The 23,603-nt window shown below is 47.4% G+C and overlaps 1 protein-coding gene across 1 annotated transcript in view; it reads right to left on the reverse strand.

Moving 5' to 3' along the window:
• The window catches only part of GALNT13 (polypeptide N-acetylgalactosaminyltransferase 13), an 85,300-nt gene that overhangs the window by 42,028 nt on the left and 19,669 nt on the right, over positions 1 to 23,603 (reverse strand). The window contains exons 3-6 of the mRNA XM_008501256.2: positions 15,023 to 15,191; positions 7,180 to 7,346; positions 5,186 to 5,393; positions 3,555 to 3,725 (exon numbers count right to left, since the gene is read on the reverse strand). Of these exons, the coding sequence (XP_008499478.1) occupies positions 3,555 to 3,725; positions 5,186 to 5,393; positions 7,180 to 7,346; positions 15,023 to 15,191 (715 nt within the window). The remainder of the gene's footprint in view (positions 1 to 3,554; positions 3,726 to 5,185; positions 5,394 to 7,179; positions 7,347 to 15,022; positions 15,192 to 23,603) is intronic.

Here is a 23,603-nt window from a genome sequence, read left to right on the forward strand (position 1 = left end):
GCAAAGCACAAATACTGAGCAAGGAGTTTTGAGGGGACTAAGAAGAGAAAAGCAAATGAAAGGTTTAGCAAGCCCCTTGGCTTCAGCTGGCACTACCCAGAGACCACAGCACCAGGGGGGACCTGCCCTGCCCTGCCCCACGTCCCAGCTTGGGTCATCCCAGGTCCAGGCACAGGATACTGGATCCACCTCTGCCCAGGGCATCCAGCCAGGTTCTGCCTGAACCCAGAGAGCCTCAGGGAACAAAACCAGGCTTTGAGCTTAAAATAACCCTTTTTTAGACAAGGTCTAAACATTTATAAAGTTTATAGAGGTGGAGGTCACTGCAGTGACCATCAGTGGAAGTTCCTGCATGGACTCTGAATGGGAATCCCTATGAATGAATTCCTATAGAAGAGCCACGAAAAACCTTCACTGGTCAAACAAAAACCCCAGCTATACCAACTGACACGAGTTCTTGGGGCTTGCTGTACCCTCAGAGTAAGAAACACACCCCAAAAGCAACACCTGGCAGCCCCTGGGAGCTCAGGTAACACCTGCACTCAAAGCCATGGTTCATAGTGGGTTTCTGCAAATACATCTGAAAAAAAAATGTTTCCACTGCTCCTACAGAACCTCAGAGGATGGAATAGTTGACTTGAACAGCTCTGTCTGCAGGAACAATCTTTTCTGCAGGGATTTCTTGTAAATGGCCCCGTCCTGTTCTAATTTACAGTCTCAGTCCTAGCAAGGACCCCAAGGCTCATCTGATCACTGTGCAAGTAAAAAAATCTGTTCTAAGTACACCTAAAAAAATAAAAAAATAAAAGCAAGGAAGAAATGCCAGGATGTGACAAGCCCTGAGTCCCACCCCCTCTGTCCCAGCACAGGGAGTAGGGACAGGGCTGGCACAGCCCAGGACATCTCCCCATCCTCATCCCCATCCCTGCCCACCTTCATCCACCCCCTCTGAACTGGGACAGTTTGCAGACTGGAAAAAGCCTTTGGTTCCTTCACAAATCCCACCTGATTGAGGGACAGGCTGTGGTGTGAGCTGAGCTGGCAGAAAGCTCTGGGAGAGGAGGAGAGAGAAGGAGCCCGAGAGCAGGGACATCAGCGTGGGGCTGGGCAGGACCAGGAGAAGAAAATAAGGGGCAAAAGTGGCCCTCTAAATCTAGAGATCCCAGCACAGGCAGGGATCTTGGTGGAGTCCAAGCCCTGGCCAAGGAATGTCAGTGTTCCTTGTCCTGCCCAGACAAGCCAGCAGCACCTCCCATCTCCAGGTACCAGGGAGGGTGCAGGGGGTCCCTGGGCATGGCATGGCTGGACCTGTCCCCAGGATGCTCCTAGCAGTATCCTGACCTTCTCCACAGCAACACAGCAGCAATCATAAATTGCATGGAAAACAATTCAGAGCTTGAAAATGCACGCCTGCTGATTTTAAATCCAAACAGCAGAGGTTGGGATTTGTCAATGCTGCTGTGGAAAAGAAATGTTTTGAGTAAAGCTTTTGTCAATTACATGGATTTTTAATGTAACAAGAAGCTGAATGTGAGTGCAGGGCTGGGGTCACACACACATGCACACAAACACCACCCAGGGATGTTTGCATTCTGTACCTGTTCCACTGAGTACAACAACAAAATCTGAATAAAGACAGACTGAGCCTACATGAGACTGGAATCGTGTCACAGAATAGGAAAAGCAACATGGAATTGAAACAAATGAACTCACCAGCTGCTTTCTAAATTTTTGGTATGGGTTAGGCTATTATTATATTTATATATATATATATATATATATATGTATATATCCCACCCCTCCCCCAGTTTTTGTAATATTCAGCAGCTGCCAAAGCCATTCTTAACTTAGCTGATAGACTTTTTCTCTTTGGATGCAGAACTGGGTTTCTGCCCCTGCAGCACTGATCCCCTGATGCTCTCAGACATCCCTGTGTTTAAAAGCTGACCCTTGGGTCTCCAGCCAGCACAATCACAACCCCAGAGCCACCTCTTCACTCCAAAGCACTCCTGGAAGGGGTAATTACAGGACATGTGGCTCTTGGCTTCATCTCCCAGTCCCTCACCCACACTGCTCACTGTCCCCCATGGCACCAGCAGAGTCCCTGGCAGCCCAGGCAAGAACCAGCTGAAAGCTGGGGGGGAACAACACAAAAAGCTTTTTTTTTGTTTGTTTTTGTTTTTTGTTTTTTTGTTTTTTTGTTTTGTTTGTAAATAAATTTAAGAGTTAGTTACAGGACTGATTCTGGATTAGCTTTAAGCACCACTCCATCTCAAGATAAGGACAAAAGCCCTGGGATTTCTATTTCCTTGCAAAGTCCCTGTGCCTGTGCACTGCCTGGGGCAGGGGAGGGGCAGGAGGCTCTGCAGCTCATTAAGATAATTAACTCCAGCAATTTTACACACACACACACCCCCCTTGCTTCAGAGAGACAGCTGCTGGCAGACCTCACAGCTGGGTGGTCAGATTGAGCTCATGAGAAAAGCAGCTCTCTGGACCCAAGCAGAGCATCCCCCCCTGCTAAGGACAGGGTCTGCTCTCAGGGACCCCCCTGCATGCTGAGAATAAAATCCATCAAATCCAGCCCTTCCTTGACCCCAGCATTTGAAGGACATAAAGTGACAGACTGGGGCCATTTTCTGGCACAAGGAATTTGGATGACTTTCCTTGGCCTTACCTGGAAGGGGGCCCCTACTCGGGGTACCCCTGAGTAGGCTCTGAGTTACCCCCAACTTACCCCTCCCTTTCTCTGCCTGTTGCACACACTCAGGGCATGCAGGACTGGAATTCCTACCACTTCACCCTGCCCCTCAGAGAGGTTTAGAACAATCACATCCACTTGTGAAAGCTTTCTTTTTGTTTTATTTTATTTTCTAACTTTTCGGGGAGGCCGCAGAAGCTATTAGAGCTGAGCAGATAACCCACTGCAAGCAATTTGTGCAATTTGTTCTCTTTCAGCTTCACTTCAAATTTTTCTAGAGGTTTTTTTCCAGGCTGTGGTTTGAGCAATTAAATGGGAGAGGTCAGGAATGATCCTGGCAATTCAGGACACACGCTTAGATCATTTTTGTCTCAGTGTGCACGCTCATCAATTCCATTTCCTAGGCAATAGAAGCTGCAGCAAAACTGCAAATCATCACCACCAGCCAGGGCTTGGGCTCAGCCTCCAAAAACGTGCATTTCAGAAATACATCCTAATTATTTGCCTTAACTGACAGAAGATCAGCTCGACAGGCTGCCTGCAGGAAACAAGCAGGGAGGGAACCTCCAAAGCAGGGAATGTTTTGAATTAGAGGGAGGCTGCAAAGCAGAGAGGAATGAGTGGATCAAGGGTTGGACTTGAGGATCTCAGAGGTCCCTTCCAACCCAGCCAGTTCTGTGATTCTGTGATTCTGTGAGTGTTCTCAGCTCTGATAGCTGCTGGGCAGCAGGGGGGACAGGACAGGCTGGGTCACAGCTCCCTGCCACAGGTTCTCTGCCACAGCAGGAAAGCCTGAGCTGCTGAGCAGTGCTACCCAGGGCCAGGAGCAGCACCCAGGGCTGATTCTGCTCACCTGACAGGCAGGGTCCTGTCCCCCTTCCTCCTGTCCATCTCTCGCTGGGGCACCGGGTACCAGCGGAAGTTCAGCTTCCAGTTGAAGCCCCCATAGGTCATGTCTGAGCCAGCCATGTACTCAAAGGTGTCATCACTGATCACATCAATGATGGGGCACACCACAGTTCTCCTGGAAGAAGAAGAAGAAAAAAAATACAGTTTGTTTTTTTTATAAAACAGAGTATTTTTTTTCACGTTGGTCAGCTGAATGGGGCTCTGATTTTGAGGCTTCCCTGCATACAAATCCCAAGCCCTGCTGCTCTGTGGAGCTTTTCCCCTCCAGAGGTGAGGGCATGCAAAGTTCCCCTTCTCTGCTGTTTGCTATTGCTGCTTTTTTGCTAAGGAGAGGAGAGGAGAGGAGAGGAGAGGAGAGGAGAGGAGAGGAGAGGAGAGGAGAGGAGAGGAGAGGAGAGGAGAGGAGAGGAGAGGAGAGGAGAGGAGAGGAGAGGAGAGGAGAGGAGAGGAGAGGAGAGGAGAGGAGAGGAGAGGAGAGGAGAGGAGAGGAGAGGAGAGGAGAGGAGAGGAGAGGAGAGGAGAGGAGAGGAGAGGAGAGGAGAGGAGAGGAGAGGAGAGGAGAGGAGAGGAGAGGAGAGGAGAGGAGAGGAGAGGAGAGGAAAGGAAAGGAGAGGAAAGGAAAGGAGAGGAAAGGAAAGGAAAGGAAAGGAAAGGAAAGGAAAGGGGAAAGGGGAAAGGGAAAGGGAAAGGGAAAGGGAAAGGGAAAGGGAAAGGGAAAGGGAAAGGGAAAGGGAAAGGGAAAGGGAAAGGGAAAGGGAAAGGGAAAGGGAAAGGGAAAGGGAAAGGGAAAGGGAAAGGGAAGCAAAAGCAGGGAGGGTGGAGGGGGTGGGAGGGTGGTGGTGAAGGGAAAGAAAAGGGAGAGGAGAGGAGAAGGAGGAAAGGAAAACAAAGGAGGGAGGAAAGGAAAGCAAAAGGAAGAGGAAAGGAAAGCGAAAGGAAGAGGAAAGGAAAGCGAAAGGAAGAGGAAAGGAAAGTGAAAGGAAGAGGAAAGGAAAGTGAAAGGAAGAGGAAAGGAAAGCAAAAGGAAGAGGAAAGGAAAGCAAAAGGAAGAGGAAAGGAACAAAAAAGGTGAAAAAAAAGGGGGGGAGAAGAGGAAAGGGGGGGAAAAGGGGACCATGAAAAAAACTGGGGGAACAGGGGAAAGGAAATCTAGGGGGAAAAAGAAATAAGAGAAAAAAGAAAAACAAAAAGGAAAAAAAAAAACAAAAGAAGGAGAAAAGACAAGAACAAGAAGAGCACAGATTGCAAAGAGGTCACAGAGAAAAAGTCACACCCAGAAAAATGAAGGAATAAAGGTGGTGCAGGGGACACCCAGGCCGTGTGACAGCCACCACGACTGCCACCATCACTGTCAGCAACAAAAACCCTGCTGCAGGAACCCAAAACTTACTGAACGTTTGTTTAGAACCTGTATCTTGACACAAGCACCAGAGAATATTCTATTTTCCCCATAAACAAATCCAAAAAGAAAATCTTCCTTTCGAGCTGCTGGCACTGCTCCCCTCTCCTGCCTTCCATCCCCCCTCCCGTGGGAGCAGAGCCAGGGAAGGGCTGGGGACAGGAGATGTCCCTGACCTGTCCTCCTGGATCCTGGCCAGCAGAGGCTCCAGCCAGCCCAGCGTGCACTCGCAGTGGGCATCCAGGAAGGTGATCACCTGCCCCCGGGATGCTGCTGCTCCCCGCAGCCGTGCGCGGATCAGCCCCGACCTCTGCTCCATCCGGATGATCCTGATGGGCACCTCCAGGGCCTGCACGTAGTGCTCTAAGGGGGCCTTCAGAAACTCTGCCAGAGGGGAGAGGAAAAAAGAAATTATAATCAAATTTAAATAAAAGGAGAGAAGAAGAAAAAGGAAAAAAAAAAAAAAAAAAAAAAAAAAAAGAAAAAAGAAAAGAAAAAAAAGAAGAAAAGAAGAAGAAAAAAGAAGAAAAAAGAAAAATTAAAAAGAGAAAAAAGAAAAAAGAAAGAAAAAGAAAAAAGAGGAAAAAAAGGAAAGAAAAAAAGAAAAAACGAAAAAGAAAAAAGAAAGAAAATAGAAAGAAAGAAAGAAAAAAGAAAAAGGGAAAAAGAAAGAAAAGAAAAAAGAAAAACAGGAAGAAAAGAAAAAGAAAAAAAGAAGGAAAAAAGAAAAGAAAGAAAAATAAAAAAGAAAAAATGAAAAAGAAAAATGAAAAAAGGAAAAAGAAAAAAAAGAAAGGAGAAAAGAGAAAGAAAAAAAGAAAAAATAAAAAAATGGAAAAAGGAAAAAAGAAAGATAGAAAAGAAAACAGAAAACCCTTATGCAGAGATGGGATGATAGGGAACGGTTTTACACTGGGAGAGGATAGATTTAATATAAATAAAATAAAAACAAAACAAGAGAATGAACAAGCTTTGGTTCTGAGCCCTTTGCACCCAGGCTGTAGTTTCTGTCACGTCTGTGTGTGGTGGCACTGGGACACATTGGGGCACGGGGTGATGGGACCAGGGGAAAGGTTTTAACCTGGCAGAGGGGGATTTGGGTTGGATCTGAGGCAGAAATCCTTTGGGGTGAGGGTGCTGAGCCCCTGTCCCAGGTTCCCAGAGAAGCTGTGGCTGCCCCATCCCTGGCAGTGTTGAAGGTTGGATGGGGCTTGGAGCCCCCTGGGCTGTGGGAGGGGTCCCTGACCATGGCAGGGGGGGGCTCTGGATGTATCAAACCCCACACTGGGAGTTGTTCTAAAGACAGAGCTGAGCCAGGAGGTTCCCTGGCACGCTGCTCAGGGAGGCTGAGGGAGCTGGGGGTGTTGAGGCTGGAGAAGAGGAGGCTCAGGGGAGACCTCATCACTCTCTGCAACTCCCTGAAAGGAGGTTGGAGCCAGGGGGGGTTGGGCTCTTTTCCCAGGCAACTCTCAGCAAGACAAGAGGGCAGGGTCTCAAGTTGTGCCAGGGGAGGTTTAGGTTGGAGATGAGAAAGAATTTCTTTCTGGAGAGGGTGATCAGGCATTGGAATGGGCTGCCCAGGGAAGGAGTGGATTCTCCGTGTCTGGAGATCTTTCCAAAGAGCCTGGATGTGGCACTGAGTGCCATGGGCTGGGAACCACGGGGGGAGTGGATCAAGGGTTGGACTTGATGAGCTCTGAGGTCCCTTCCAACCCAGCCAGTTCTGTGATTCTATGAAAACATCACAGAAATGCCAGCTCAGCCCTGACCAGCTCCCTGGAACAAAGCAGCAGTCACAGGGAGCACAGCAGGATTCCACTTCTGCTCATTTTCTGTGGGCAAGCACAAATATGGCTGGGGTTGCTAAATTTCACCATTTCTGAACCCAAAACTTTGCTTTTAGGAAAAACTACAGTGAAAAAAAAAAGGAAGAAGAAAGTAGCCAAGGCCAAAAGAACCAGAAACAGGAGAAACAAAAGGAAAGTGGCTGGGTCTGGAGAACCAGAAATAGGAGAAACAGAAGGAAAGTGGCTGGGTCTGGAAGCTGAGGAAAACCTGGGACGCAGAGCTGGGGTTTTCCCTTTGCTGCTGGTGCCAGGGGAGGATCCCAAGGTGCAGGATGCTGCAAGGTGGCAGCAAAGCTGGGAAGGGGTCCCTGTGCCCAGCCCACCTCTCTCACTGGCATCGTCCACCAGGATGATCTCCGCCAGCAGGCGGGGGGCTGAGCGGCTGATGACGCTGTGGATGGTCCTGAGCAGGGTGCTCCAGGCTTCGTTGTGGAACACGATGACTACACTGGTGTTGGGCAGCTCATCAGGGTACACTTTGGTCTTGCACCTTGCAAAAAACCCAAACAAATGCAAAAACAAGCAAACAAACAAAAAGAGAGAGAGAAAAAATCACAGAAGGAAAGGAAGGGTTAATCTCTAACGAAGTCTTCCAGAAATCTTTGAAGATTCTCTGGGTTGAAGGGCACAGGCATCTGAGACCTTCCCATCTTTTGCTCATCTTTGGTGGCCTCTCAAAGAAAGAAGGAAAAATGTGCTGTTTTTCAGAACACTCCATATGCCCATTCAGTGGGAGAGTCAGAGGTGGAATCATTTCACCTACGTTTGGAAAATTAGACGTTAAGGCAAAGTGAGCAATGGGCAGCTAAACCTTCCTGATTTTGTGGAACAAACTGAAGCTATTTGCTTATCACAAGAGACAACTCAGTATTCTGCCTATTCCTCCAAGTCTTGGACAGATTTCAAGAACACAAACTCACCTCCATCAACCTGTCAAGTTAGGTCACCTAAGCACACCTAATGTGGATTATTGATCCTCCTGACTTTAAATAACTTGCACTTTTTTTTTTTCTTTTTTCTTTTCTTTTTTTTTTTAATGATTTCTCTATTGTATGAACTTCTAGTCTAGGGAAGTGCTTCCAGCAGGGCCGGGGCAGTGTGCATGTACAGCACAGCAGCACAGACACATCAGGGCATTAAACTGTAGGCTAAGAGAGGAGAAATTAAGTGCAGCTTTTCAGGGCATCTTCTTTGTAACACCACACATCTTCCCTACAAAAACCTGAACTGGTGACTTGTTCCTGAGCACCTACACACCTCTGCTGGGACACATGCTCAGCACATCACCCCTGCCCATGGTACCTGGAAGCCCACACAGAACATGCTGAGGAGCAGCCCCCCTGCCAGCAAACATCTCCCCAAGGGCCAAGGGGTGAAGAGGATCCCAGAAGAAAAGCCAGCCTGTCACACAGCTTCCCTCTTAAACATCATCTGCCCCTGCACAACTCTCTGTAACCTTTCCTTCTGCCTCACTGGCATTTAAAGCAAAACAGATAAAAGGACATTGTGGCCACAGCTTTCAAAATACAAGGTGAGGAGGGGATAGGGAGGAGTACAGAACAACATGGATTGCTGGGGCACAGCTCTGAGGTGCTTGGGGGAGATTTGTATGTAAACAATGACATATAGATGTGCACAACCCATCTGTGGGCAATGTATAATAAAACCTGTACACACATATAAGTCGTTGACAACCAGATCTGACAGCAGAAAGGCAATGCTAACTGTGATCAGATGTGTGTGTAAATAAATGCTATTAATATAAGAATATAAAGCACAAATATTAATATATAGTGTTAATTATATAAATATATTCTTATATAAATAGAAATAATATGTTATGTATATTAATATATAAATATATGAAAAACATATACAGACCCCTCAGCCCTGTCATCAATTTGATGAAGACCACTGCAGCTTCCTGGGAGCCATCCCACCTTTCAGCAGTCTAATTAACAATACAACTACCCAGTAATGATAACTTAAATTCAGACCAATTCAGTCCTTTATTAATCATCCCCTACAACAACTCCCTCTGCTTCCCCAGAGGAGGCAGAAGGAGGGGGATTCCGTAAGGCCAGCACACCCAAAGAAGGACAATCTGAATTTATTTATTTCCAGGGCATATTAAAAGGTTTCCCCACACACATCACTGCCCTGGGAAGGTGCCTGGTGTCACCCTGGCATCCCAAACTCGGGTATCAAAGGCTGCCAACCCCACAGGCTGTCACACCAACCTCACTGCTGGTTTTGTTCAGAGCTGTTTCCCAGAGCTTCACATCAGACTTCAAAGGACATCCAAAGCTGGAATTTATTCTGCTTGTCCTGCACTTCACAACACTCATTTTAGTTCTGTTTAAAGCAGACACGATTTTGTAAACTGTAGAAGTGCTACACAAGATTATGTCTTAAAATACTCAGAAATGCACATCAGTAGTGAAAGGAGACAGGAAGAGAAGTGCAACCATGAACAAGGGAAACTGTTGGGGTTTCTGCTTAGTTTTGCAGCCAATTATCCCGTGGGATTATCCCATCTGGAGAAGGAATGCTCAATTCCAAACCCATCCATCCTGCAGCTCCCCAGGGACACCAAGTGACGCAGAGGGATGAGCTGATCCCACCTCTGCTCGTCAGAGGAGCCTCAATTAAACCTAGTCATGCTTTTTTTTTTTTTTCTTTAATTGGAGCCATTTGATTCCAGCAGATGTAAATGCTGGTATTTGTCTAGGTGACACCATTCCACCCTTGTGTAGCCATGGCTCAGGAGATGCCACCTCAGGGCTCTTCACTCCAGTCTGGCTGCTGAGCTCTGCCCTGGGCTCACCCCCCAGCACCCAGAAAATCCAAGGGGCAGACAAACACACAGGGACTCCAACCCAAGCAGATCCACCACACATTTTTTTTTTCTGTCTCCTGGAGCCTCCCCTGCACTCCTGGGGAGCTGGTTTTGTAAAGCAGAGCCCAAGGACAAGATATTACCTGGGCATCAGCACTGAGGGCAATGGGCACTTGGAATCCCAGCTCTGACACCAGGAATCACAGCCCCTGGCATTTACAGGTGGATTTCTGGGTTGTTTAGTTGCTGCACAAGTTTTTGGGCTCCCTCTAAAGCCATCTGCACAACACCAGAGTGTGGCAACCAAAGTTATTTGGGCACTAAGCTGATTCTGGCCACTTGGGTTGCAAGGGCAGCAAGGGCAGCAGTGCCTCCAGCCCCCCCCAAAGCCCAGAACATTTCAGGGCAGAAGCTCAAGATTCTTTTCATGTGGCTTTATGTTTTGGTTTTGTTCTTTTCTTTGTTTTTACAGAGCATTCCTTCCTCCCTGGGAAGCTTTTCACCCCTCTTACCAGCTCTGGTGGAAGCAGGAACATGGATTGGTTTCCCCCAACCTCCCTCCCCATGACTGCAGTCAGCACCTGAGTCACTGCCAAAGCCAAACACCCCAGAGCAGCAGTCACACAGCCATGAGGTGGGTGTAGAATCACCACTCTGCTCTTCAGGATAAATTCCTCTTGCCATTTGCAGGCAAAGGAGCAGTGGAAAAACAGCCCCAGCCCCTACACCTGGGAGCAGTTTGCCCCCTGCCCTCCCCCCTTACTCCTGCTGCACATCACCAGGCTCCCAGCCCCTCCTGCCTGGCTCATTCCCCTCCCTCAGATGCCCCCAGCCCCACTTCTTGTTCAGTTTTTCTGCACAATCCAGGGCTGCAGGAACAAATCCAGAGTTTCCCACCACAGCTCAGCTCTTGCAGCCCCTCTGTGTCCAGCAGTACCTCCCCAGGGACCCTCCTGTGGGCTGAGCATCCCAATGGAGCATCCCATGGGAAGGACAGCATCCTGGGGAGCTGGTGGCCTTCCCAGGGAAGGTTGTCACCACCTATTGCCACTTTGTCCTGGCAGAAGGGTGTTTCATCCCCACCCAAAGGCTCTGCTCACTGGGAAGGTGTTGTACCTTCCACAGCTCGATGACACTGGCTCACCCTCAATTTTTTTCCTTTTTTTTTCTGATTCCCAAAGGCACCAAGCACTGGAGAAGTGTTAAGTCATCTGCTCCTCACCCACTACCAGGGAGAGAGACCCCCACTCCCCATCCCAAGCTGCTCCCCGATTGTCCAACCCCCCCACAGAACCAAGGCTGCTCCCCAGGCACTCTCAGCTGGGACCTGATCTACACATGAAGTGAATACAGCTGAAAAAGAAAAGAAGAAAAGAAAAAAAGCCACCACCAAACCAACCCACATTTTCCAAGATCAGCAGCATAGGATCAGAGGGAGGCTCTACCTGTTCACCTGTACCCTTCCCATCACCTGTGTGCAAACCCTGGGAGCCTGAGGGGTTGCACTGGGGTTTTTATCCCTGCCAGAGCCCTGCTGCAGCTCCCGAGGAAGCAGCTCTGGGCAGAAGATCAGGCATGAAAGCAAAGTATTTTCAGGGGGAGAAAAAAAATGTAATTATTACATACAATTTATTATGTAGCATTTTTTATATGATGCATTTGGGAACACACACAACCCTGTTAAGTGTTTGTGGTTTATATGACTTGAGGGATTTTCATTATTATTTAGTCATTACCTTTTATTGCTTTGCTTTACTGGAAACAGAGAAGATTAACACCCACACAGACAAGGCTGGTGAGGCAGATCCCTGGCCAGAACACCCTGAGGCCATCCCCAGTTCCAGGCACAGGCTGCAGCCTTCAGGAGAGGAGGTGGTGGGAAGAGAACAGGGCAAGTGCCCCATTCCCCAGCCCTAAAATCAACAAACTCCTGGTGTGCCACACACTGCATCTCTCTCTGCTTTTCATTCATATTTTTCTTTTGATGAGTATCACTTGAGCAGCAGTAGCAGGATATTTCTGCAGGTATCTGATATACACATTATACAGGTGTATGTATGGAATGGAGGTGTGTTTTATTTATCTGTGCCTACAGAAACCCCATGGATACACAGAGGTCAAACCCCAGCTCAGCAATGTGGGTCAGCAAGGTCTCTCCACACTATCAATAAAACCCTGGACTGGTTTGGGTTGGAGAGGACTTTAAAGATCACCTTGTTCCAACCTCCTGCAAGGTTAAGATGAGGCTCTTGGACATGGGGATGCAATCCTGACCCTGGGATGGTGAAGTACCCTGGGTACCCCCACACCCACCTGCCCCCCAGCAGCACCCAGACACTGCTCAGGGGTATGGCTCAAAACCTGGAAGTGAACCAAGGCACAAGAAAACCTCACTCCTACCTTCAGAGTCATGGACAGATAAAGAAAAACCCAACCCCTAGAGTGGTGTGAGCAGAAGTGATGAATTCAGCACCAGGCAGCAAGACCCTCTGCAAAACTGACAGCCCTGCACTACAGTTCTGAACTAAACATAGAAATACCCCCTTTTCTAGGGGTGGTTACCTCCCACTGAACTGAACATCTTACTGCCCTCATTTACTGCCACATCCACGCATTTTCCTTTTGAAGAGTGATCAGGAACCACTTTACACAAAGAGCAGGAGGTTAAACAGCTGAGCACAGGTCCTGAAACAACCCCCCAGGTGTCAGTGGTTTGGATTTGGAATATCATCCCACACACCAGTTCTTAGGAGGACATTTCCCAGTTCTCAGATGAGCTGAGGGAAACTCCAGTACCTCTAGGATAAAACCCACCAGAATTTTAATGCCAGGCAGGAGCTGCAGACCCTGGGCCAGCAAGGAGGAACCGAGGGCAACCAGAGGTACAGAGAGGAGGTGGGAGGTGTTGGGCAACCTCAGCTACACCTTGGTGCCTCTAAGCTCAGGGATTTTATTTTGCAAGCTGCCCCTGTGACAGGCACTCCAGCTGAGCTACATCCCCCCATCAAACCCCTTCCTAAAGCTGATTATTTTACCCTGATGTCTGAGTGTCACTGGAGTTCTCTCTGCCAGGCAAGCAGAGGGGGGGTGTGAAAGGATGGGCATTCCCAGAGCCATGAAGGGAACAGCTTCTGCACCAGCAGAACTGCCTCCAGCCTTCTCCCAGCACATCCCAGACCTCCCAGGGCCAGCCTGGTGGTCACACCTCACCTCTGAGGGGGTTTTTTTAATTATAGTTATCTGCAGCTGGAAGGAGAGAAACCTGGCAAGAAAGGAACTCTCAGGGACTTGATCCAGCATGACTCAGAGCTGAGAGAAAGAACCAATACAACACTTGCTGGTGCAAGAGCAATGGATTAGATGTGACCAGCACAAAATCAAACAATTTACCCTCCCTTACCAGGGCTAAATTGCATGAAGAACAAATAGTGGTCTTGCCAAAAAACTCAAATCAAAGCTTCCTGCCCTGCAGCACGGAGTAGGAGGCACTAAAGGATTGTCACAGATACTTCACAAAGGGAATTTTCTCAGGCACTGATTGCCATTCCTGCACTGCTTCTCCCAGAGCATTTCTCCCCCACCCTGGGACCACTTTTCAAGGCTTTTGCTTTGAAAAGCCAACATAATTCTAGGGCCCTGAGCTGAAGCCATGATTGCTATTTAGAAAACCATCATGTGAGTTTGTTGCTGCTCAGAAGCAGAGGCTCAAAGCACGCAGAGCCACGCAAACAGGAGGCAGCAGCTCACTTCAGCCTGGATTTCAGTAAGAAAATCCAATTATAATGGGTTAGCAATTTGCAGAAGAGCACCTGCAACCTCACTCATGCAGAAACAACTGGAGATGGATTTCTTCCCTTGCTGGAGAAAATACTAAGAAATAAAATTAAGCAGTTCTATGCTGAATTAAATTGGGTTTAAGGTTTAACAAATTGCTGCTTTAAATTAGAGCTGACACTGATCAAGCTGGCCATTACCAGGAGAGCTCAGGCAACCCAGGGATGCTCCAAGTCACAGATCCCTGGGGGTGATGGGGAGCACTGGGGTGACAGTGCCAGGCAGCAGGGACAGGAGGGGACTCTGCCACCTCCTTCCCCTCCAGCTGATTTCCTGATGGGAAAACTTGTTCCTGAGACACCAGAGCAACCTCTCATGGACCTCAGGACATCCCACCAACACAAACATCCCAGGATGGGAGAAGGACAAGAGCCAGGTGCCCAAGTTCACAGCACCCTAAAGAGAATTTCTCATCAGCCACCCACCAGCCCAGCTTTCCTCCTTTCTGCAACTCATACAGTGGAACCTTTTTTCTTTTTTCTTTTAAACCTTTCCTTGAGAAAACAAATTCCCCTCATCTGACAGATTCAAGTGTTAGCCCAGAATTGGCTCAGTCCATCAAATATTCAGTCAGAAACAGAGTCTTAAAAAGTTTCTGGAGCTCTAAGATTTCCTCTGATTTTCTCCCCTCAAACACATGTTTCTTATTCAGACTGATGCCATTTGTGCAGCAAAGCAGGAGAACCCTCTGCACCCACATACACTGAGAGAAGGGACAAAATTGCCCATGTGCAGCAAGGATCAAAGAGGGCAAAGGAATGAGGAAGGGCAGGGCAGGAACAGGAGTGGATCCATTTTATATTATATATATAAACACATATAAGATATATATGTCATAATGCATCTAAAATACATAAAATAAACCTCTATAAAGACACTACATATAAATACTATGTATACATGCAGTCCACAGCAATGCAGGAGGAGGAGCAGAGCTCAGGACTGCTTCCTGGCATCTGCCAAACCTTGATTTCTAATGGGAAAGGCACAGTGAGTTACAGACCCAGTGCAAATGGGATGCTCTGTCCCCCACGTCAATAAAAATGTCTTTCTGTCACACACTAAAGACATTAACCATAAAATTGTACTCTTCCTAAATAGCAAAGCATTATAAATTGGTTTTCAGAGCAATTTAATGCTCCCTAAAGACAGAATATGTACAGAAAGCATCTGAAGAGGAAAAGGAGAAAAGAAAAATTTTTTTTTCAATTTTTTTTTTTTTATCCCATAATAATTTGTTCTGTCCAAAAGGCTACAAAACTTCTTTCCACCAAAAGAATGCCCTTAGAACTCTCCCAGCAGCAGACACCCCATCTCCCTTGGCCTGGGCAGAGCTATTCATCCAGCTTGGGAATTTCCTCACTGGAAGGGTTGCCAGGCCCTGGCCCGGGATGCCCAGGGAGGTGGCTGCATCCCCAGCCCTGGGGGGTTTTCCTGGAGCTGTGGTGCTGGGGGAACTGGGTCAGCAGCAGAACCTGCAGGGTTGGACTCACCCATCCAGTCTCACGTCGGGCAAACTCCGGTTCAGGGCAATCAGGTCACTGGCCATCAGGTTAAACTGGTTGATCTTGAACAGCTCCTTCATCTTCTCCTGCTCCTCCTTGGGAATGAGCACAGCCTTCCCCATCTCTCCTGGTCCCTCCTGGTTCCGGGAAATAACAGCTGGAAGGAAGAGAGCAAGAGGCTCAGGATCCAGGCAGCAGCTTCATTCCTCACCAGGGGTTTAACCAGGAATGGTAAAAAGGAACAAAGCTCCAGGGCTCCTCCGGGAGGTTTTACATCCCTCTGCATCCAAGTTCATACCCAGATCCTTCTTAAGAGGATGAAAAGCCCCAGGTTTGTTCCCTTGGAGCTTCTGGGGGATCCCAATGGTGGAGATGCACACCAGGGGGGTTTGAAACCACTTCCAGAACTGCTACTGGAAATCTTTGAAAAACATACATATTAAACCCATTCCAACCAACTTCTTTCAGTTTTTATGTCATTTTAACTTCAAAACACATAACAGAATATTCCTGGGATATCAATTCATCATGGATGATGAAAGAAATCTGTAACCCCCACCCTGGCAGAGCATCTTGGACAGATTATCAGAGACTCGTTTTGAGAAGCATTTGCAGAGTCCATTGTTCATTTCAAGGAAAATTAAAATATCACCCAAGCAGAGAAAAATAAGGAAGACACAGACTGCCTTTAGGAAGTGGTGTATGGAAAGAAACATCCCACATAAACAAATAATTATAATCATTATTCTAAAGCACAGGATGACAACCATCTCCCACCTTTGCCTGCAGCTCAGCAGAAGAGCTCAGCTCCCTTCCCCCTGACACCTCAGCCAGCTGCCAGCCCATCCAACAGCACCAGGAACACCTGGATTTTTAAGGAAATTCACATTCTCACTTTAAATCAGCCTCTTGGCTGATTAATCAATACTGATTAATTTGTCTTCAGTGAGGACTGGTGCTCCCAGCACTCTCCCTTCCCAGCCCTGCATTTCCATGCCAGGGTCCAACATCCCCATCTCATCTTACCACAGGGATCTTGGTTTGCTTTTTCTGCCACCACAGTCATTTTTCAGCAGTATCAAAATTACTTTGAGAACTCTGATGCTCAATACCCTAGCAGCCTGGTTCTTCTGGGGGCTTCTCTACCAGCTGAAGAGTAATTAGAACCTTCCTGCTCGCAACAGCAACACAAAGCTAAGAGAATACAGATTTTTCTGCAAAGCACCCAGACAAGTGACTTCTTGAGGAAAAATCCATTGTTTTTCCAAGCAGACCAGGCAGCAGTGCTTGCTACAACAGCCTGGCAGAAATTTACATAAAAGGCTTTTTAAAAATGAGTATTACAGAGTCTGGGCACACCGAGCCTGTCTCTGCAGTTCTGGATTCCTCTCCTGTTTACCACAGAACATTTTATGCTATCACTTGACAGATTATTTTTATTTTTTTTTTAATCCTTCCTCCTGACCAGGAGCTGCTGCACCAGGCAGAACTCCCTGGGCACCTGCACTGCTCCTCCTTGTTTATGCTGCTCAAGTCCTCCCAGGACATTTCCTGGGGTTTATTTATGTCATGTATAAACAGAAAGCACCTGGGATCAATGGCTGGTAATTAAACCTGGCCATGCCATCACTTTCTGGAGAGACCTCACCATGCAGAGCTGGTCCCTGGAGATGCAAAAGTTCTGGATGGCAAGAAATCCTTCCTGCTTTTTACTGGGAGGGACAGGTACAGGAACTGGGAGAAGGCAGAAGGAGCCTGGGTGGCTGCTGGAACCTCAGGAAAGCAGGGGAAGCACAGAGAAGAGCTGGGTTGGTGTCTTTGGACATCAGAAACATGACCTGAATGGAAAGGAATTCCTCAAAAAAAAACAAAACAAAAAAAAAGGGATGAATGTCTCTGAGGAGGAAGATGAGTGATGAGGAGGTGAAGGGTCCCTATGGCAGCCTCCAGTCCCTGGAATAGTAAGGCAGCATAACAGAAAGTTGTGGGGTTTTTTTAATTTTCTGCTGAAATACTTTGGGATTGGCTAAAAAGAATGTTAAAACTTCTCATTAAAACAAATCTTTTAGGGGAGGAAAAAAAAAAAAAAACCCAAAAAGAGCTACCCCTGCTTAGCTCAGCCATTATGACCAGAATCAATCTGCTGCCTCATTGCAGGAAGCCAAGAACCAAAACTTGGCACCAGGGAGGGGGTTCCCATGCTGAACCCCAATGAGAGGAAGGCAGCTGGAGAGGGTGCTGTGCTCCAGGGGGAATTCCCTGTGAATCCATTCCCAATCCCCACTCCACCATCCCTGGGACTCGGATCAAACTCAGCCTGGCAACTTCTGTCTGTTCCCCTGGGAAGCAGGAGCTGTACACTCCTTCATCTGCAGAACTGATTTTCATTACAAGATTCTGTCTCCTGCTGTTGTTTACTAACTGCATCAGGACAGCAGCTCAAAGAGATTTTCCTGTCCTGAAGTTTATTATAAAACCAATCAGAATTTCCTGAACAGCCTCTCCACTGGCAGGCTCTCATTCAAAGCCCAGAGTTATCAGATTACATTTCAATCACAGCTCACACCTATCTCTGATGCAGAAACATATTTAATTCTGCTACGGTTAAAATTCAGTGACTTCAATTTATTAAATCTTCAGAGGTGATGCACGTGGGGTACGAATCAGCAACACACTCTGGTGATTTCAGAGCTGTGGTTTGAATCCATAGCCAGGACCAGCTCCCCTCCTGTGTCTCAATAAACAAGTTTTGCACCCACAGGCCCTGGAAGGAACATCCCCAGAGATCTCAACCCCAGCAGATGCAAAGCACACAACAATCTGACCACGTGCAAGGCAGGAAAAATAACCCTCTACAGGGTTAAAATAACCCTTTTCCCAACAGCATGTAAAGTACTAAAATAAAACCCAAGTAACCATCTCAGTAGGAGAGATGACAGGAATATTTAGCACAGGGAGATGGTTTGCAAATAGCCCATTTGACCAAACTGCTGACAGAAAATTGACTTTTTGCTTGCACTGAATAGATTTGAGAATCTAATGATGGAGTGAAAAATCTCCCCAGAGCAGGCACATCACCAAGGTTGGCTCTCTAGATGCACACAGCCACTAGGAATAGTTCTGCTGAATGAGCTGCTATTTATCCAAAGCAAAGAACACAATTTTATTGTGTTTCTAAATATTGATATTTGCCATTTCACAGCATTTTCCTCTTCTCTTTTACCCTTTTCAGGCAGCCCAGCATGCTGCAAAACCCCAAACCCCTCATTTTATGCAGCATCACATCTGTATTCAGGTTCCCTTACAAAATCCTTCTGTAAAACCACACATACACACACACTCTTCAGTTAGAGAACATAAACATAACCCAGAATCCCTTCATCTAGAGGTTAAAAAACCTAAAAAACCAAACCAAAAATCTGCTCCTTGAGCATCCAGGATGCATGAGTGGGAAAGGAGGGGATGAGCAGGGAGCAGAGGCTGCTGCTGATCAATGTCTCCACCTCTGCTGGTGGTTAGGAGCTAAAATGAGGACAGCAAAAGCAGTTTCCTCACACACTGCTTTGAATTTACTGCCAAAGCCACCTTTTCTACCTCACTTTTACACCTCTTTTTGATAGCACTGAGAAGATCATTGGCTTCAAGTGACTCAGCAGAGACCAACCCCATCCTCCTGCAGAGATGATGGAGGGATGGGACTTCACCAGCAGGCACTGCCCATGCTGCCCCAAACCACACAAATCCTCCAACTAGGAGAGGTCTGAGATTCTCCTGTTGCCTCCACCTTTCTGGCCCCAATGGGAAGAGCTGGCTTACCCCAAAAACACACCCAGAGCCACCCTTCCCAGCCCAACCCCACCAGCAGAAGCCAGGGCTGGGAAGAAGACACCTCCAGGGTCCTGTTTTCAATCTCTGCAGTGGTTCTGGGGAGCTGAAGGGGACTTGGGGACAGCTGAGATCCTTGAAGCCAGCATGGGAGAGATGGATTTCATTTCTCTATAGAAAGATTGCCTGGCTGCCTATCCACAAACCTATTGGCAACTCAGATCCCCAAACACCTCGGGAGTGCTCCTGCTGCTTGCAAGGCAAAAGTTTCAGTAAATACTGAAAAACAGGGGAAGGGGGGGAAGTGGAAATCTTGAGTTTGCTTTCCCTTTTTCCTCATGCTGTGCCCCAGGTTGTTTCTAAGCCCTGAGACAAGGCTGCAGTGTCAGGAGATGCCAGGAATGAATATTTAGCAGATGAAGATGGTTTGCAAAGGTACAGGAGGTGTAGCAAGGAAAAAAAACCACCTTGCTGTCCTTTGTGTTTGACTTGCTTTGCAGGAAATCTCACCCAAAGAGACTCCCATCCCCCAGAGATAACCTGGACACCCAATTATCCTGCTGGGAAAGGCAGGAGGGATGGGGACCTGGGAAGGGTCTTGCCCCACAGCACCCTCAGGACAAAGGTTCCCAGCTGGAACCCAGAGGCACAGACAGGACACATCACAAACCACTCAGGATTTATAAGCTGAAGTAACTGAGAAAGCTATTTTTGTACACCAGAGCAATTCACTCTTATGAGAACCTAATTAAAACCCAGTATTTTAATTCCTACTTGGGATTCCTACCTTGCCTTCTCCACATTCCCTTCCCTGAAGTGAAGTCTCAGTCCCTCATTCACAGCTTTTTTTCCAGCTCCAGAAACCTGATGTTTCACAAGGTATCTAGATTGGTAATTTACAACAGAACTATGAAAAACACAGGAATAAAACACTATCAGCAGCAGAACTGATTAGATGATGGGTCTCCAGGCCTTTTTCAGCTTTTACTATTGCAACTCAATAAACCAGAACCAAAAACCCCTCTCTTTGCCTTGCCTCCATCTGGAGAAGGCTGCCAGTAAATCACTTCCAGTAAATTCCCTAAAACTAACTCAAGTCCTAGCAAACATTACCCAGTGCTTTGTCACACTGGATACTGGGAACTAAGGCAGAAGTTATCCTGACAGCAGCATTGGTAGAGGAACTGACAGACCCTGGCACCAAAGATAAGACACAGGTTTTAAAATTATTTTTCCAGAGATTTCCCTCTGCAGACATGGGGCTGTACCCAGATCCTTGTGTCCAACAGACTGCCCTCAGCTTTTGTGCTCCCAGCTCAAAGCCATTTATCTTTTTAACAATGAACTGCAATTAACTGAGCACTGTTTGCCAGGAGAAGTGTCCCCTTCTATTTGCTTTGGAGTTGCTCTCTCCTATTTCCCATTAGTTTTTACACTGGGAGGCTCAGTGAGTCCCTCACCAACCTCCTCTGTTTGTGCCTTCACAAATCCCCAGTTTATCCTTCTTTGCTTGAAGCTTTTCCAGGCAGTACAGTTATTTAATTTAGCCTCTCCACACCAAGCAGCACCTGGAATCCCCCTTGCCTGCCCTCTTTCACCACTGCTTTCACCCCATGGCACCAAGCACCAGGGAACAAAACCATTTTTGTGCTTCAGGAGCACCACTCACAGCTCCCAGTGAGGCTGCTCTCACCTGCAGCAGAACCTTTCCTCTGAGCTTACCTGAAATCCAGGATCCTGAAACCAAAGGCATCTGGAGGCTTTTCCAGCCCATGGCAGGAGGTGCCCCCACACAGCACTTTTTTTTGGGGGGGGAGACATCAGGAAGCACCCCACGGGGGTTCAGCCACCTCCAGGTCACAGCTGCCACGAAGCAGGAGCAGTGATTCAACATTTCTGTTTATCCCTCACACCCAAACAGATTGCAAATGTTTCTGAAGTGGGGTTTGTTGCTGGGTTTGTGGGTTGTTTTGTTGTTTGCTTGGTGTTTTTTTTTTTCCTTTTTAAAAAAAGCCCATCAAAACTAGCTTTACCTCCAAGCCAAAGAATTAACAGCTCATCTCTTCAATGACCATCTTGGTGCACGCCAGGATAATGGAACTGACATGGAGCATGCCCACAAAGAATGGAAATGCTATTTTTCCAGCGTGCTGCCTGCAGATATTTTTCATCATCTGTCAGCAGAGATAGGGCTCCTCTGGAAATGAAAATAGCCCCTCACAAGGGCTTATTAGAAGTGCTGAGGTCTTTGGTGGAGTGGCAAGCAGAAAGCACAAAATTCCAGATAAGAAAAGGGCAGGGAAAGCAGAGCCCAATAGGTTTCCAAGCATTCAATTTATTGAGCACAGCACAGGGGCTGTCACACACACAAGCACAGCAGCACTCAGAGGATTCAAGGACTCAGTTAGTGGGATTTGGGGTTTTTTACCCCAAACTCTTCTCTTCCTTGCTCCCCCACCCTGTGTGTGTACCAAACCTCACTGCAAACACCCAGTGCTGTTCCCAGAGCCAGCTCTGCCCTGGACTCCATCCCCAGGGACTGGGTCACCTCTCTGCTCCACCCTGGGCTGGGGGTCCTGATGGGGACACCCCAAAGACCTCTTGGTGTCCCTGGACATGGAGCCCAGGGGGAGATGGAAATACTACTTGGTCATTTTCCATGAGAGCCAAAATCCTCATTTTCCCCTCAACAGCAGTGATCAGACTGCAGAGCTTCAAAATCACCTGAAATCTTCCTCTGGGGGGATTTTTATTCCTCTGGGAATAAAAAATAAAGACTGGTTCTATCCATCCTCCACTGCTAGGACTGACAATTTACAAGAATACTCATTTGTAATATGAGGAGAAATCATGACTTGGCCTGAGCAGGGGCCAGGGCTCTGCAGGGAGGAACCAGCCCAGGGGAGCAGAAAACTCTTGTGCTATGCAGGGTCTGAAACCCCCCCTGAATCTCACCCTGCAGCTACCAAAGCTGGAGCTGTTTGGAAGGGAATATCCCCAACTTTGTAAGAAATTGGGGAAATAATCATGTTGCTGCTGTTTGGAGAGACAAAACCAAGTCAAAACTGATGGTAGCACAGAGAGAGAAGGCAAAGGGTGTGAGCCCCAGGCAATCCCACAAAGCCTTCTCCAGCATCCCTGTGCCCAGAACATGGAGAAGAAGATAAGGTGGGGATGGCAGACAGGTGAATGCATCTCAGCAAGTGAGGAGATGTCTCATCTTGTGGCCAAAACACACTGAAAAACACACTTCACAAATGAACTTCTGACTGAAAGAGGAGGATCTACAGAACAGAGGCAATGCCTCGGCTGGGACCTGGACTCCAGCAGCACAGGTACCTGCTCCTTCCAGCCCCAGGTGATGCTTTCTGCAGTTCCCAATCACCACTGATTCTTATTTTACTGCAGCACTAAAATGAAGCATCAAATGACTCACTCCTGCCTCATTCTCAGAGGGGTCTTACAACAGCCTGTCCTGGGGGCTCTGATGCTGGCCTGGCCAGTTGACCACATCCAGAGCTAGCCAGGAGAGAAGATGCTCCTGACCCAGTCCTTCCAGGCACTCAGTGTTGGGTATACAGCAGAACACTGCTGGCTCCTTGCAGCAGGAGCTGCACAGCAGACTGTCCCCAGGCAGCCACCCCCAGTCCCCTGCACAAATTGGGCTTTCAATCTCCTTTGCCACAAAATTCCTTGTATAGGATGTCAGTTCAAAGCATTAATTTCATTGCTTTTTAAAAAAAATCTCCTTTCCTTTAAAGAAAGAAACTGAAGGCAGGAACTCTCTTCCCAATGGTTTTGCATGAGCAAGCAGCTGTGCAGCCTGACCTGCCAGCAACCACACCTTCCCACCCCAAAATTCAGGAAAAGCCCAGGCAGCCTTCCCTCTGACTGCAGGAAATAAAGCTCAGGAAGATTCCTGCCCCATCACCCAAACCCCACAGCATCCCTGAGCAGGTGGATCCATCACCACCTGAACGCTGCCAGCTCAGCCCAGCCACACACAGGGTGGGCTTGGGGGGATCTGCTCTGTCTGGTTTGCTTTTGCTGGCTTGTTTGGTTTGGATTTTGCTTTTTTTTAAAACCTGAATCCTGAAAAGTCATTCTCTCTGGGTGGCAGCTCTGCAGTGGATAAAAGAAACTCAATATAATCCTGAGATTTTATCCCAAATAATTTGTTGCCATAAACTCCATGCAGAATCCAATAAACCAAAGGATCAATTCCCAGCCCTTTGCCATTTCCATGATGGATCTCTGCTGCTCAGAGCTACACACAGGCTCATTGCAACCCAGAGCATTAAGAGTCCTAGTTTTAATTATATGGTAGCAATAAATCCTGTAAAGTTGTCATAAACATCATCAAATAGATCATTTGCTTCACAGTATTCCTCAACATAGAGTTCCATGAGTCTGAAAAAAAAAAAATGTTGCTTTGCAACACTAAAAGCATCAGAACTCATCCTAACTTCCACCATAAATATCTTTTTTTAGCATTTCTGCCACAGGTGCTGTCTAGAGACATCCCAGCTCCACTGACTCTGCTCCTGACAGCCTGGAGGCAGAAAGCAGAGGGACAAGGAGCCCTGGAGTCAGAGAATGGAGTCAACACCAGATTTAAACCAAACCAAACCAAACCAGCTATAATTAATGATGGAAATGCAGTCTTATTAAGAGACCCTGGCTGTTCTTTCTGAGAGAGAAGATGTGAAATGAGGCATCTTGTTGTAAAAAATATACAGGAATG

This window comes from Calypte anna, chromosome 7 (assembly GCF_003957555.1).
Source record: "Calypte anna isolate BGI_N300 chromosome 7, bCalAnn1_v1.p, whole genome shotgun sequence".
In the NCBI taxonomy this organism is placed as follows: Eukaryota; Metazoa; Chordata; class Aves; order Apodiformes; family Trochilidae; genus Calypte; species Calypte anna.